At 51.6% G+C, this 12,508-nt stretch overlaps 1 protein-coding gene across 1 annotated transcript; it reads left to right on the top strand.

Moving 5' to 3' along the window:
* Positions 1 to 60: 60 nt before the first annotated feature.
* pogzb (pogo transposable element derived with ZNF domain b) lies at positions 61 to 12,498 on the top strand. Its single transcript, XM_052065616.1, has 17 exons — positions 61 to 561; positions 924 to 1,042; positions 1,717 to 1,859; positions 2,166 to 2,223; positions 2,315 to 2,422; positions 3,250 to 3,427; positions 3,512 to 3,657; positions 3,729 to 3,829; positions 4,536 to 4,682; positions 4,864 to 4,998; positions 5,072 to 5,265; positions 7,045 to 7,170; positions 7,256 to 7,315; positions 7,393 to 7,505; positions 8,076 to 9,692; positions 9,777 to 9,813; positions 10,042 to 12,498. The coding sequence occupies exons 2-17, from the start codon at positions 928 to 930 to the stop codon at positions 11,948 to 11,950; spliced, it is 5,187 nt and encodes a 1,728-aa protein (XP_051921576.1). The 5' UTR covers positions 61 to 561; positions 924 to 927; the 3' UTR covers positions 11,951 to 12,498.
* Positions 12,499 to 12,508: the final 10 nt, after the last annotated feature.

The raw sequence follows: 12,508 nt of genomic DNA, 5'->3' as shown, positions 1-12,508 counted from the left end.
GTAATGTATCAAGAGGTGAGCATGCCGCCTACCCGGAAGTGACGTAATACACACAACCAATCTGCGGCACCAAAGTAAAAAATTAAGCGGAAGTCCCGCCCGGCGCGATTTCGTCTGTTGCCGTCCGTCCGAGCGTCGGTCCGGCCGCGCTCGTTGGCTGGTCGTGCCGTTGTTTTATTGGGGCTTTGCGTTACCGCGGCAGGTAAGAGCGGTTCTGCTCACTTCAGTTCCACTCGGCCCGTTAAGGTCCTCATGTCTTGCAAAATCTCGTCACGCCGCTGGGCGGGAGCACGGAGGGAACGCTCAGTGCATCCGAGGGGCGGTGCTTGACCAACCGAACGCCGCTCAGCCGAACCGAAGCAAACAGAACCCAATAGAACAAAGCACCCTTTATGTCCCCCTGCGTTGGGCAAACTTGGAGTTTATGTCCTATTTCCGGTCACTTGGCGGGCGCGTTTTAAGCCATCGCAACCGAAGACCGAAGAAGAAAGACAAAAAGACATCAGTATAGACGAGGAGGGGCGCGGCAGTGACCCCTGCAGCCGCCGCCACACATTACAGGTCAGAGGAGCAGCGGAAATGCTGACAGGGCTCTCGGCTTCGTTTATTTTAGCTCTGTTTATTTTATTTTAGCCTAGATTACCAACTAAGTAGACACACATTAGACACTTTCATTCTTCAGTATTTTCAGTCTTGTGTGTGTTGATTTGAATCACAAATGTGTTGTTGGTCTCCACAGCGGTTACACGTTATAAGTTACACTTTGGAGGTTCTCGGTTCGGATCTTGGCTCTCATATGTGTGTGATTTGGGCGTGGCTCGGTATTGCCCTCAGAGTGAAGTAGTTTCCAGTCCAATAGTCTTGACTCCGCCCCACGTGTTCGTGTGTGCTAATGGGATGATGGCTTGATGTGGTTTCCATAGCAACATGGACATGGAGTTGTTTATGGAGTGTGAAGAGGAGGAGCTGGAACCGTGGCAGCAGGTGGACGATGGCGTGGACGAAGACGATAATGACGACAACATGGGCACTTGTGAGCCAGGTAGTACATTGCAAACGCTTTGGTGAGGATCATTCACTCAGTCAAGCAGGAGAGTACCTTTGAAAATGCCTTTGCTGTGATTGGGGAGGCCGGAATGAATGAATGCTTCCAAATCTATCAACTGCATTTGTGAACATTCGGTCATTCGCCACTCCCCAATCACTGCGTCACTTGAGATACGAGTGACTCTACATAATACATTTTTGGCAGTCTACCATTCCCCAACAGCCGGGACACCCGTCCTTTATTGTCAATCCATCATTACCCCAAGGCAAACCAAGCTGTAATCGTCATTTTGTCATCGTTATTCTAACAGCGCTTCCATCATTGCTATATTACAATTCGTTGCCAGTATTCTAGTAAGAAAATTACACCAGCCGGCGTTATTTTAGTGCCAATCAATAGAGATCTATCGGTCAATCTATCTATACTGTGTACATCTATTTATCCATTGATACTGTATACATATATATCCTGACCATTGGAATAAGGCATGTTGGAAGAGGGAAACATCTAAAACATGCAGGATAATGCTCCTCGAGGACAAGATTTGGACACCCCTGTTCTGGAACTATTTGGAAATGAAAAGATCTAACTAAAACGTGTCTATTGTCTTTAAATAGCTCACCATATGGTCAAATTGTCTTGATTTGACATGCGTTTGTCTTCCTCAGCTTCTTTGTTGTTGTCGTCATCACTGAAGCCGACAGCTGCGCCGCCACCTCCTGCCTCCTGTGCCATCCCGGTGTTGTCTCAGACCCCGCCCTTCATCCTGACACAGACCAGTGGGGGGGCACACCTCCTCCTCACCACCCAGGTTCTCAAAACCACACACGTACCACAAGCATGACAGTCCTTGACTGAATCTTTTACTGCATTCCATTTTAGTTTGGATCTTTGACCGTATTTTATTCTTTTAAAATTCATTTCGACATTTAGTCAAATGCTTTGAACTCTAGTGATTCCTAAAGCAGTTTTATAATTTTTTCTCATAATAAGGCTGGAGGCAGACTTTCACAAACAAGCACAAGTAAACCTTGTGTGTGTGTGTGTGTGTGTGTGTGTGTGTGTGTGTGTGTGTGTGTGTGTGTGTGTGTGTGTGTGTGTGTTATTCCGGCTTTAGGCATTGCCGCTGCCATCACCTGGACCCTCGCTTATTGTCAACCTACCACAGATACCCTGTAGGTTGCGCCACTCTCATCAAACTCCACCCACAAAAAAAAAGCAAAAAAAACCTGTGTAGACTTTTTGCACTGTTTCTTGTCTCCACAGCACCTGTGGTCCGGCCCGCCCTGGGAGTATCCTCTACCTTCCCTCGTGGCCTCATCCTCTCAGGAGCTCCCGTCCAGCTGAACCTCCACGCCAGCAAGGGCCACCAAGGTCAGTGGGTGGTACTTACTGGTCAATCCACTCAGAACCGGTGTCCACATTACACAAACTGGGGTACACCGAGGGCAGCGTTTTCGGCCTTGTAACGTCACTTCCGGCGTGGATCGACCACAAGTGATGTCCAAATTCACATTGAGCTTGTCCACATTCGCCATGGTTTATGTCGTCGATGGAGGATCCGTGTGGCGTTGCTTTTGGAGCTGTCGTAGGACCCAGCCTGCGAACTGTCTTTCCGGAGTTTGGAAATGACGTACACTAGAAGTGACGGCATGCAGCCGAATAATGTAGCTGAAAATGAAGCCTTTTGAGGATGCAGGCTATGAATTTGTACACAACCATCATTCATTCATTCATTCATTCATTCATTCATTCATTCATTCATTCATCTTCCTAACCGCTTGATCCTCACTAGGGTCGCGGGGGGTGCTGGAGCCTATCCCAGCTGTCTCCGGGCAGTAGGCGGGGGACACCCTGAATCGGTTGCCAGCCAATCGCAGGGCACACAGAAACAAACGACCATTCGCACTCACAGTCACGCCTAGGGACAATTTAGAGTGTTCAATCAGCCTGCCATGCATGTTTTTGGAATGTGGGAGGAAACCGGAGCACCCGGAGAAAACCCACGCAGGCCCGGGGAGAACATGCAAACTCCACACAGGGAGGCTGGAGCTGGAATCGAACCCGGTACCTCTGCACTGTGAAGCCGACATGCTAACCACTGGACTACCGGGCCGCCCACACAACCATCAATTAATTTATTTTTGTTTGTTGTGTGACATTACGCAAACGCCATTTGGTTGTGTCACATGACCCGGCAGCTGCTGGCTCGGCGTTCGACTCGAGCGTGGCGCCAACCAAGGTGGTCTTAAGCGTGGACGAGTTCTACTATGGGACGGCCGGGGACGATCAGCCTCTGAGGAGGAAGTACCCGCAGGTGACCGAGGCTGACGCTTTCAACTGCAGCATTTGTGAGCGCGCAATTAGCGACAACCTCAGGTGTGCCTCGGCTGCGTCGTTGCGGCACACTTTCGCCACATTTAAGGAGTCATTCAGCGTTGACGTCAGGAACTTGTTGTGCAGGTTGGTCCAGCACACGCTTCAGCACTCGCCGCTGATAAGAGGAGGCGACGACCAGAAGATGTGCGCCTTTTGCTTCCGCCAGTTTTCGAGCGGCGCTCATCTCCAGGGCCATCGCGAGCGGGTTCACGGCCCCTCCCCCTCCTCCTGTAAATCATCGAGTAGCTCGATCTCACGTACTGACAACGACAGCTGACTTTACACCGTGGGGTGTCCGCAGGCACGTGCCGTATCTGCGAGTGGGCCTTTGACAGTGAGCCGACCTTCCTCAACCACATGAAGACCAATCACAAGCCGGGAGAGATGCCCTACGTCTGTCAGGTGCGGGTGGGCCTCCTGCACGTTGTTTTGATTTGAAATTCATGCTTGATTAAAAATGCAGAGTTCAATTTAAACGAAGAAATCAAATCTCCAAGATCTCTCATCTCATCTGATCTTCCGTACCGCTTGATCCTCACTAAGGTCGCGGGGGGTGCTGGAGCCCATCCCAGCCGTCTCCGGGCAGTAGGCGGGGGACACCCTGAATCGGTTGCCAGCCAATCGCAGGGCACACATAGACGAACAACCATCCACGCTCACACCTAGGGACAATTTAGAGTGTTCAATCAGCCTGCTGTGCAAATTTTTGGAATGTGGGAGCAAACCGGAGCACCCGGAGAAAACCCACGCAGGCCCAGGGAGAACATGCAAACTCCACACAGGGAGGCCGGAGCTGGAATCGAACCCGGTACCTCTGCACTGTGAAGCCGACGTGCTAACCACTGGACTACCGGGCCGCCCTAAATCTCCGAGATATATTGCATAAATTATAACAACTATCGAACACTTGGGAGATGGGCAAGCGACTATTGGCTGGCCCTCAACAAATACGATTTGGTTGAAATTCTCAACTATGCCAAGTGTTGGTACTGTTGTGTGTGGTAATAAGCCATATTTTATTTTACAATAAAAGGAGTGGAGGGAGGCTGCTTGAATTCTCGTGGTTTTCTCGTGGTTTTCTCATCCTAATGATTCGGGTTGTCCTCAGGTGTGCTTCTACCGCTCGTCCTTTTACTCGGACGTCCTGCAACACTTTGCCAGTATCCACAAAGAATCGCGCTACCTGCTGTGTGTTTTTTGCCTCAAAGTCAGCCGGAACGTTGCCAGCTATCAGAAGCACGTCCTGCATCACCAGGTATACACACACGTGTGCGCATTTGCACTAGGGCTGCGCCATTGATTCATTAGTTTGTCAGGAAGATTTTTAAATCGTTCATTTATTGTCATTTGCTTTTTTTTTTTAAATAAGATTTTATTTGGAAATTAGACATCATTTGTGAAGCAACCTCACACCTCTGCGTTTGTGCTTGTATCAGGCAGGCCAGGCTTTCCACTGCAGCAGGTGTCGCCTGCAGTTCGCCTTCCTTGCTGACAAAAAGCGCCACAAGCTGGAGCGCCACCGCAGCGTCCGCAGACCCGCCAAGCTGGAGGGGCTACCGCTGGGTACAAAGGTCGGCTCCCGGTCCTGCTGAGAGATCCTTCATGAGGCCTTGTCGTTCATGTTGATGTTGTTGTGCACGCAAGGTGACCATTCGCATGTACGGCAAGAGAAAAGTTCCCGTGGTGTCGGTCAGGGGCGGGGCCCGGCTCCTGCAGGACCCGTCTTGCCTCATCCAGCCAATCAAGATCAAGACGGAGCTACAGAGCGCTTCCGCCATCGGGAGCCCACCGCCGACCGACCCCCCGCTTTCGCCCCCCGCAGGGTCGACGAACGGCAGGTGAATGACCGGTCCGCATACGCTCGTGCTTAGGACCACGCGTTTATTCTTCTGTTGACTTTTCCTTCAACCAAATAATAATAATAATAATAATAATACATCACATTTGTAAGCGCCTTTCACAACACTCAAGGACACTACAGCCAAGACCAATAGTAAAACACAGATAAAATAATAAATAAAGAAAGAAAGATTTAAGGCGGGTAGGCAAGTCTGAATAGGTGGGTTTTGAGCTGGGTTTTGAATAAGGAAAGAGAGTCAATATTACGAATGTTGGGAGGAAGTGAGTTCCAGAGTTTGGGGGCAGAGCGACTGAAGGCTCTGCACCCCATTGTACTGAGACGGGCAGAGGGTAGAAAAAGGTGGAGGGAGGATGAGGACCTGAGTGAGCGAGAGGGAATGGAGATTTGAAGAAGATCTGACAGATAGGGGGGCGCAAGGTTATGGATGGCTTTGAATGTATAGAGAAGTATTTTGAAGTTGATTCTAAGTTTGACAGGAAGCCAGTGGAGCTGACGGAGGATGGGGGTGATATGATGGAAGGAGGGGGTTCTCGTGATGATCCGGGCTGCTGAATTATGAACAAGTTTATGGAGGAATTTTTGATGGACACCGAAGAGGAGTGAGTTAGTGGTGGTTAGTTAGAGTATAGTGGCATTATCAATTGTGAGGGAGAAACTGTCGGCTTTGTTTAGAGTGGATTTGGTACCGACGAGTAGGAGTTCAGTTTTATTGCTGTTTAGCTTGAGGAAATTGTGGGTGAACCAAGATTTGATTTCTGAGAGACAGTGAGAGAGGGACGATGGTGGGAGAGAAGTGTCGGGTTTGCTGGAGAGATAGAGCTGGGTGTCATCCGCAAAGCAGTGAAAGTGTAAGCCAAATTTGCGGAAAATGTTTCCGAGTGGAAGGAGGTAGACAATGAAGAGGAGCGGACCGAGGACAGAACCCTGGGGAACACCAGAAGAAACGGGGAGGGATTGTGAAGTAAAAGAATCAAGTTGAATGAACTGAGAGCGGCCAGTGAGATATGAGTGGAACCAATTTAGAGGGGTGTTGGTGATGCCTATGGTAGAGAGTCTATTGAGGAGGATGGGGTGAGAGATTGTGTCGAAGGCTGCACTCAGGTCAAGGATGATAAAAATGCTATATAATAAACATGCTTTTTACCCCTGCAACAATAAACCCCCAAAATTGGTGGGGGTTAGAAATGCAGACCTGCCACCAAGAGCAGAAAGTCGGCAGAATTCTATGGGTGTTGGCCCTGCTGGAACCGGGCCTGTATCTTCATGACAGAATGAAATTAGCATATTTCCTGTATTATTTAAACCTGTAAGAAAATATAACGTGTGGTTATTTCTGTTTTTTTTGGGGGGGGGGCATGCTATTGATTTCCCCCTATATAAATCTTTGGGTTGCCACTGGGCCACTGCTAATGCAGAATCCTGAGCAATCAATGTAGTGTAATGCCCTGACATATGGGCAAGGAGAGATGGCGTCACACCCCTTAAAGGCACACATACAACACACAGATTTGACAGTACAGCAAGTCCGGTTTCTAAAACGTGTCTATCTCTTCACATTCCTCCTCCTTTGTTTCATTCTGTTTGTATACAATGCAGTGAAATGCTCTTTGAAAAAACGGATATTTTCTAGGTGGCTGGTATGGATTTTTGTCATTTCAGATCATTTCAATGGGGAACAAACTGCTAAGTGGAGGTTGTGAATTTGATATGTCCGAAGCAAACGGCAAGAATTATGTCTGTTTTTTTCATGTGTCAGGTTGTGGTGTTTAGAGTGCGGCGGTGACGTGCAAGACATGGCGGCCCACTACCCAACGCATGTACGCTGCCTGCTGTGCGCTTTCGGCAGCTGCTGCTCTCGTGCGTATGCCACCCACATGATCCAGTAAGTCCACACGCACCGCGGAGCGGGGAACGGGTGGGGCCCACGTGGGCAGCGCTCGTGATTGAATGTTGCCATCTGATTCCAGCCACCATGTGCCGCGCACCAAAGACCAGCTTCTTCCCGCGCATCGGCGGCCGCCGCCCTGGTGAGACGACGCCGTCGCCTCTTCCAGCCTCAGACGGCCGTGAAGTAATCGCTGACAAAGGCCTTACTGTGTTTCAGTCACTTCTTCTTGGTCTGTTCCCGCTGTGACTTTGCGTCAGTGTCTGGGGACGAGATGGCCGAACACCTGGTGGCCAACCCGGAGCACGGCAGCGCCACGTGTCGCTCCAGAGGTGAGCGCTACGGCCCTTCAAGAATTGAATGCGTGCTTCCGATGGCCTCGAGTGGTGGCTCGTCTTCAAGGCGTACTTACCAATTCATGTGTATATCAAGAAAAGATGTCAAATGTACCCGTGTTCAGTACTCCAGTAACAGTACTGACACTTGTAGAAAAAAGAACTGCACATTGAGGCGCTAGTTGTGTTTAATTCTGAAGTTAGCGCTAGTAAGCAATCGTAGTCGCTAACTTAACTTGGACTTTTCGATTGTGGGCACTGAGCTGCAGCACATGCAGTACATGCGGATGCAATATGCTTGAAACGCAAATGCTCACCGATCGAACGTGGCATGCACATGACTAGTTTCAGATCGAATGCGCACCTTCGCACCACTTATGTCCACCCCTGCTAGTGATGTTCATTTTGTGTGAGCATGCCCAAAGTTTTGAAAAAGATTTATGAACGAAAGAGAAATAATATTGCTGTATAAAAATGTAATAGTCATGTGTAGTCTAAAGACACGTATGAGTAATGAGTGGACTGGGGTTCAAGTTGAAGCTTCTTTAAGATTCTTGTTGTTTGCAGCGTATATCGAGCCGGACATCCAGCTGTGTTCTGACGAAGAGATGCCACGCGTGCTTAAGGGGGACGAAACCGTTTGCAACCATGATTGGAGGTCGGCCGACAGTTGGATACGGCCCGAGGAGGACCCGGACGCCAAGACCCGCATTGCGCCGTTCACTCAGCCCTGTGGGCCTCGCCAGCCGCCGCTGAAGAACGGCGACGCTGTGGATTTCTTCGACCTGCTGTTCCCTGCGGCGCTAGTGGAATTGATCACCACAGAGACCAATGCCCACGCCAAGACGTGCCGCTACCTGGGCTCGGGCTGCCGGGACTGGGTTCCAGTCAACCCCCAAGAAATCAAAGGTTTCCTGGGTCTGTGCATCCTGATGGGCGTTCAGAACTTTCCAGAGCCGTCTCAGTACTGGTCGTGGAACGAGCACGACAACGGCCCCACCTTCCAGCGCACCATGAGCCTGGAACGTTTCAAGCAACTGGCCTCCAACATCCGCATGGGAAGCTTCAGCGCAGACGAATTAATGCACGGCCGCAAAGCCGACGACCCGCTACGCGTTTTTAGGCGCATGCTGGACATCCTGAGCGATGCCATGTGGGACGCCTACTGTCCCAACTGCTGCTTGAGCGTAGACAGAGCTCTGCTTCCCGGTCTGGAGGGGGACCTGGAATCGGGGAGCTCCAAGGGGCAGCCACAGGTATGGCTGCTGTGCGACTCCAAGTCCGGCTACTGCCATCGCCTCTTCATCGAGACCGGTGATAAGGCGAGCCGGGAGGCGGGCTCAGATGTCGTGCAAGAGCTGGTCAAGGGTCTGGAGAACAAACACCACCAGATCTACTTGGCCAACTCGCTCACGTCCGTCCCTCTGGTGCAGAATCTTCTGGAGCGGGGCATCTACACCTCCAGTTCCTTCCCACCTCCCAGTCCCATCCTGCCGGCGGGAGTTTGGGAGGACGGCCGGCTGGACAAACCCGGGGACTTCCTGCAAAGGCAATTGGGTCCCGTGCTGGCTACGCGCTGGAGGGACACCAAAGAGATGGGCTGCCTGTCCACAAACGCCCAGGTGGGGGAAGCGGACACGGTGTGGAGGCGCTCCCAGACCAAGGTGGGGAGCTTGGATCCCATAAAGCGGCCCATGGCCTTCCGACTTCTGCAAGAGAACATGCGAGGGGTGGACATCTGCAAGCAGCTGCTGGCCTGCAATCCGCTGGGTGGAATCCTGCAGGACCGCCACTGGCGTACGCTCTTCTGGTTCCTGGTCAACCTGAGCGTGGTCAACGCCTTCATCGTCCTCCGCGAGAGCCGCAAGGACAACCCGCCAGCATGGGTGCGAGACGGCCTCTTCACGCAAGTCAACTTCCGCAGGCGTCTGGGTGTCCAGCTGGCTGAGTGTGCCCACAAGGCCTCGAATGGGAGCGCCGGGCTCAAGCAGCCCAAAGTGGAGAGGGGCGACCCAAGCGTCCAACGCCGGCACCGGATGGGCAAAATTGGGGGCTCGTCGAAGTGGTGCCAACACTGCAACGGAACCAAGGACGTTGGCTGGGGCTGCATGGCGTGCGGGGTGGGACTATGCAAAGACCCGCGATGCTTCTGGGAGTTCCACGGACTGTCGCCTCTAAACAAAGGTGTGTCCGTCGTCTTTGAAGGTCATCTGAAGATCGCGGCGGTGATGCCAATTGCTGCTTAAAGTTGTCCGTTGTTCTCCGCAGGCCCGACGGAAGTTGGGTTCCTCGACAGCGTCCGAAGGTAATCGCAGCCCCTTGCTCAACAAGTATTTCTTTTGGGATTTGCTGAGCCAGAGCGATGAATAGGATGTCGTCCTAACGCCCTGACAAACAAAAATGGATTGATCAAATCGGTTAATAGCCCTGTGCGAGATTGAGGAATTGAATGTCCCTTTGAAGGATTATGATCCGTAAATGACATTGTGCAGCCTTCTTGCTATCTGACTTGTCTGTCAATTGTGTGTCACAGCGGGGAGGCGGAGTCTGACAATCTCCTAGACCATATGGCCCCACTTGAGGACTTGGACTTCTCTGAAGACGAGGGCGCAGACAAGCCTGAGGAAAGCCAACGTATAAAAGAGGAGCCGCCTTCACCGCCTTCCTCGGCTCATCCGGCAAATATCAGCAGCCAATCAGCTGCCCCCGCCCCCAAAGAACGAGTAGACTTCCTATCAGCCCACCAGCTGAGGGTAGCACTGCTGGCTTTGTGCAGCGGAGTGCGGCAGGCTTCCGCGGTGTTTGCCACCGAGCCTCAGCTCATCCGGTTCTGGCTGAAAGAAGCCAGTAACCATCTGAAACAAAAGAACCGGGAAGAAGTTGAGGTGCAGGTCCAGGGGGATGGCGAGGCCCGCCTGGTGGCCTGGGTACTGAGCCAGCGTGAGCAGCAGCTTCCCGTCAGTGAAAGTGTATTTTTTCACAAAGCGGCCGCCCTCAACAAGAACGGCGCCTTGGGTGACACCTTCCAAATGTCGTACGACTGGGCCGTGCTCTTCATGCTTCGATACCGACTTGGCACGACACTGCCCGGCGGCAGCAAGCGAGCGCCGGCTCGCCAACTGCCGCTGGCTCTGCAAGCTAACGTTCAGTCCTTCAAGGAGTTTACTCATAGAGTGATACGGGTTCACCACCTTCCCGAAAATGCAGTCGCCGTGATGGATGAGTTGTGCTTCTTTGTGGATCACAGGAGCTTTCAGGACCGGCGGCTGCACGCCGAGGCTTTGCAATTCACAGGCTCAGTACCACTGGTCACCGTGTGTCTGTCGGCACTGGCTGACGGAACGATGCTTCCCGCCTTGGTGCTAACCAACCGAGAGCTGACGGGTGAGATGCTGCCAGACTTTGTTGTGCTTGAAGTCACTTCGCAGAACCCATACGCTGCGGAGGCTTTCAAGGTCTGGACTCAAAGGATTTGGCTTCAATATCTTTCTGGGCCAGTTCAGCACAGGAAGTCCATGTTGGTGTTGGACCAGCATCACAACCACGTGGGAGACATTTCCCTCAACCAGCTGAGCACCTCGGGCACTCTTCCGGCCGTGATCCCCGAAGGTTGTTCCTTCCTCCTGCAGCCTCTGGACCTCTGCGTAAAACCGGCTCTAGAGCGTTTCCTCCGGGCCCGTTGGACCAAGTTCTGCACTGACCACCAGAATGAGCCCGAACTACCTGCGCCGGGAAAACTGCACGACACTGCCGTTCAAATGCTGGTCCGTTGGACGACCGAAGCCTTGACGCTCCTTAAAGACCTCCGTCAGCCATGGAGGACCTCCTTCGAGATCTCGGGTATCCTGCCCTTGACAGATCCCCGCCAAGAAGGTCTCGACCGAGAGGACAACCAGCAAAAGCTCTTAGAGAAACTTGAAAAGTTACTGCTGCCTTCCAAAGATTGTTTGGACCTCCTGGAAGTGGAAGATAAAGAGTATGAGGAGGACTCTGAAGATGACCGGACATCTGCAGGGAAATCCGAAGAGAGTAAAGAGGAGGACACTCAAGAGGAACCAGGGTCAGACACCATCATAAAACGGAGAGAGAAAGGGGAAGGCAACGTAGAGACGGAGGTTCAGGAGGAAGAAGCACTACAGGGAGACACCAATATAACCTGGGAAGAGAACAGAGAAACAGACAGCCTGGAGGCAGAAGAACCAGGGGTGAACACTAAAATAGACCACGCAGACCAGCTTCTGACAATGGAGGCGGAGAGTGAAGAAGAAGAGAAGGAGAACGAGGACAGGAATGAGGCCACTAAGGAGCGCAGGGAGACCAGGATCATGATTGGAGAGGAAGTCGGCGACGAGTGGAAGATAACCATGAAGACCAGGACGGAGACAAGGACCGAAGCTGCCCAGACAAACCAAGACGAGCCCCAACAAATGGACCAGAGCTGAAGGTTGTTCCGGATCTTTCGAAGAGCCAAAATCCAGTTGACCGACGGGACTGCCAGGATGGACGAATGGAAAGTCTCCAAGCGTCGGACATTGATGCAACGTTCTCAATTGATGTTCTAAACTTGTGAGAAATGTGTGAAGTCATCATGACTATGACGTGTTGAAGCACACGAACAAACCTTCCAGGCTAACTCTTAGCATCTAGCTTCCAAATTAGGGTAGGTTTGCTAAAGGCCCACGCATTCAAGAACAGCTGGCCAATCAATGCTCCATGTAAATGTTAACGAGACTTTGTTAGCATGGACTTGTTGCTACGTGCTAACACTAATTGCAGCAAGATGAGCGACGAGCTCCTCAATTTCAAACATGACGTCATCCTTTCTCCTATTTGGATGGTGTCACTACCTGTCCTGTTGGTTTCCTGCCAATCACCTGACATTGTCGTCGTGGGCCACATGTTTATGGTGGGCGGGGCCAATACGACACTTGAATGATGCTAATGCCATTTCCTGTTTTTCCACTATAAAGTCTTTTTATGATCAATAATCGCTCAGGCTT

The sequence above is a fragment of the Hippocampus zosterae genome, chromosome 5, assembly GCF_025434085.1.
Source record: "Hippocampus zosterae strain Florida chromosome 5, ASM2543408v3, whole genome shotgun sequence".
In the NCBI taxonomy this organism is placed as follows: Eukaryota; Metazoa; Chordata; class Actinopteri; order Syngnathiformes; family Syngnathidae; genus Hippocampus; species Hippocampus zosterae.
Note: the sequence above shows the minus strand (reverse complement) of the source record. Positions and strands in the feature narration are given on the sequence as shown.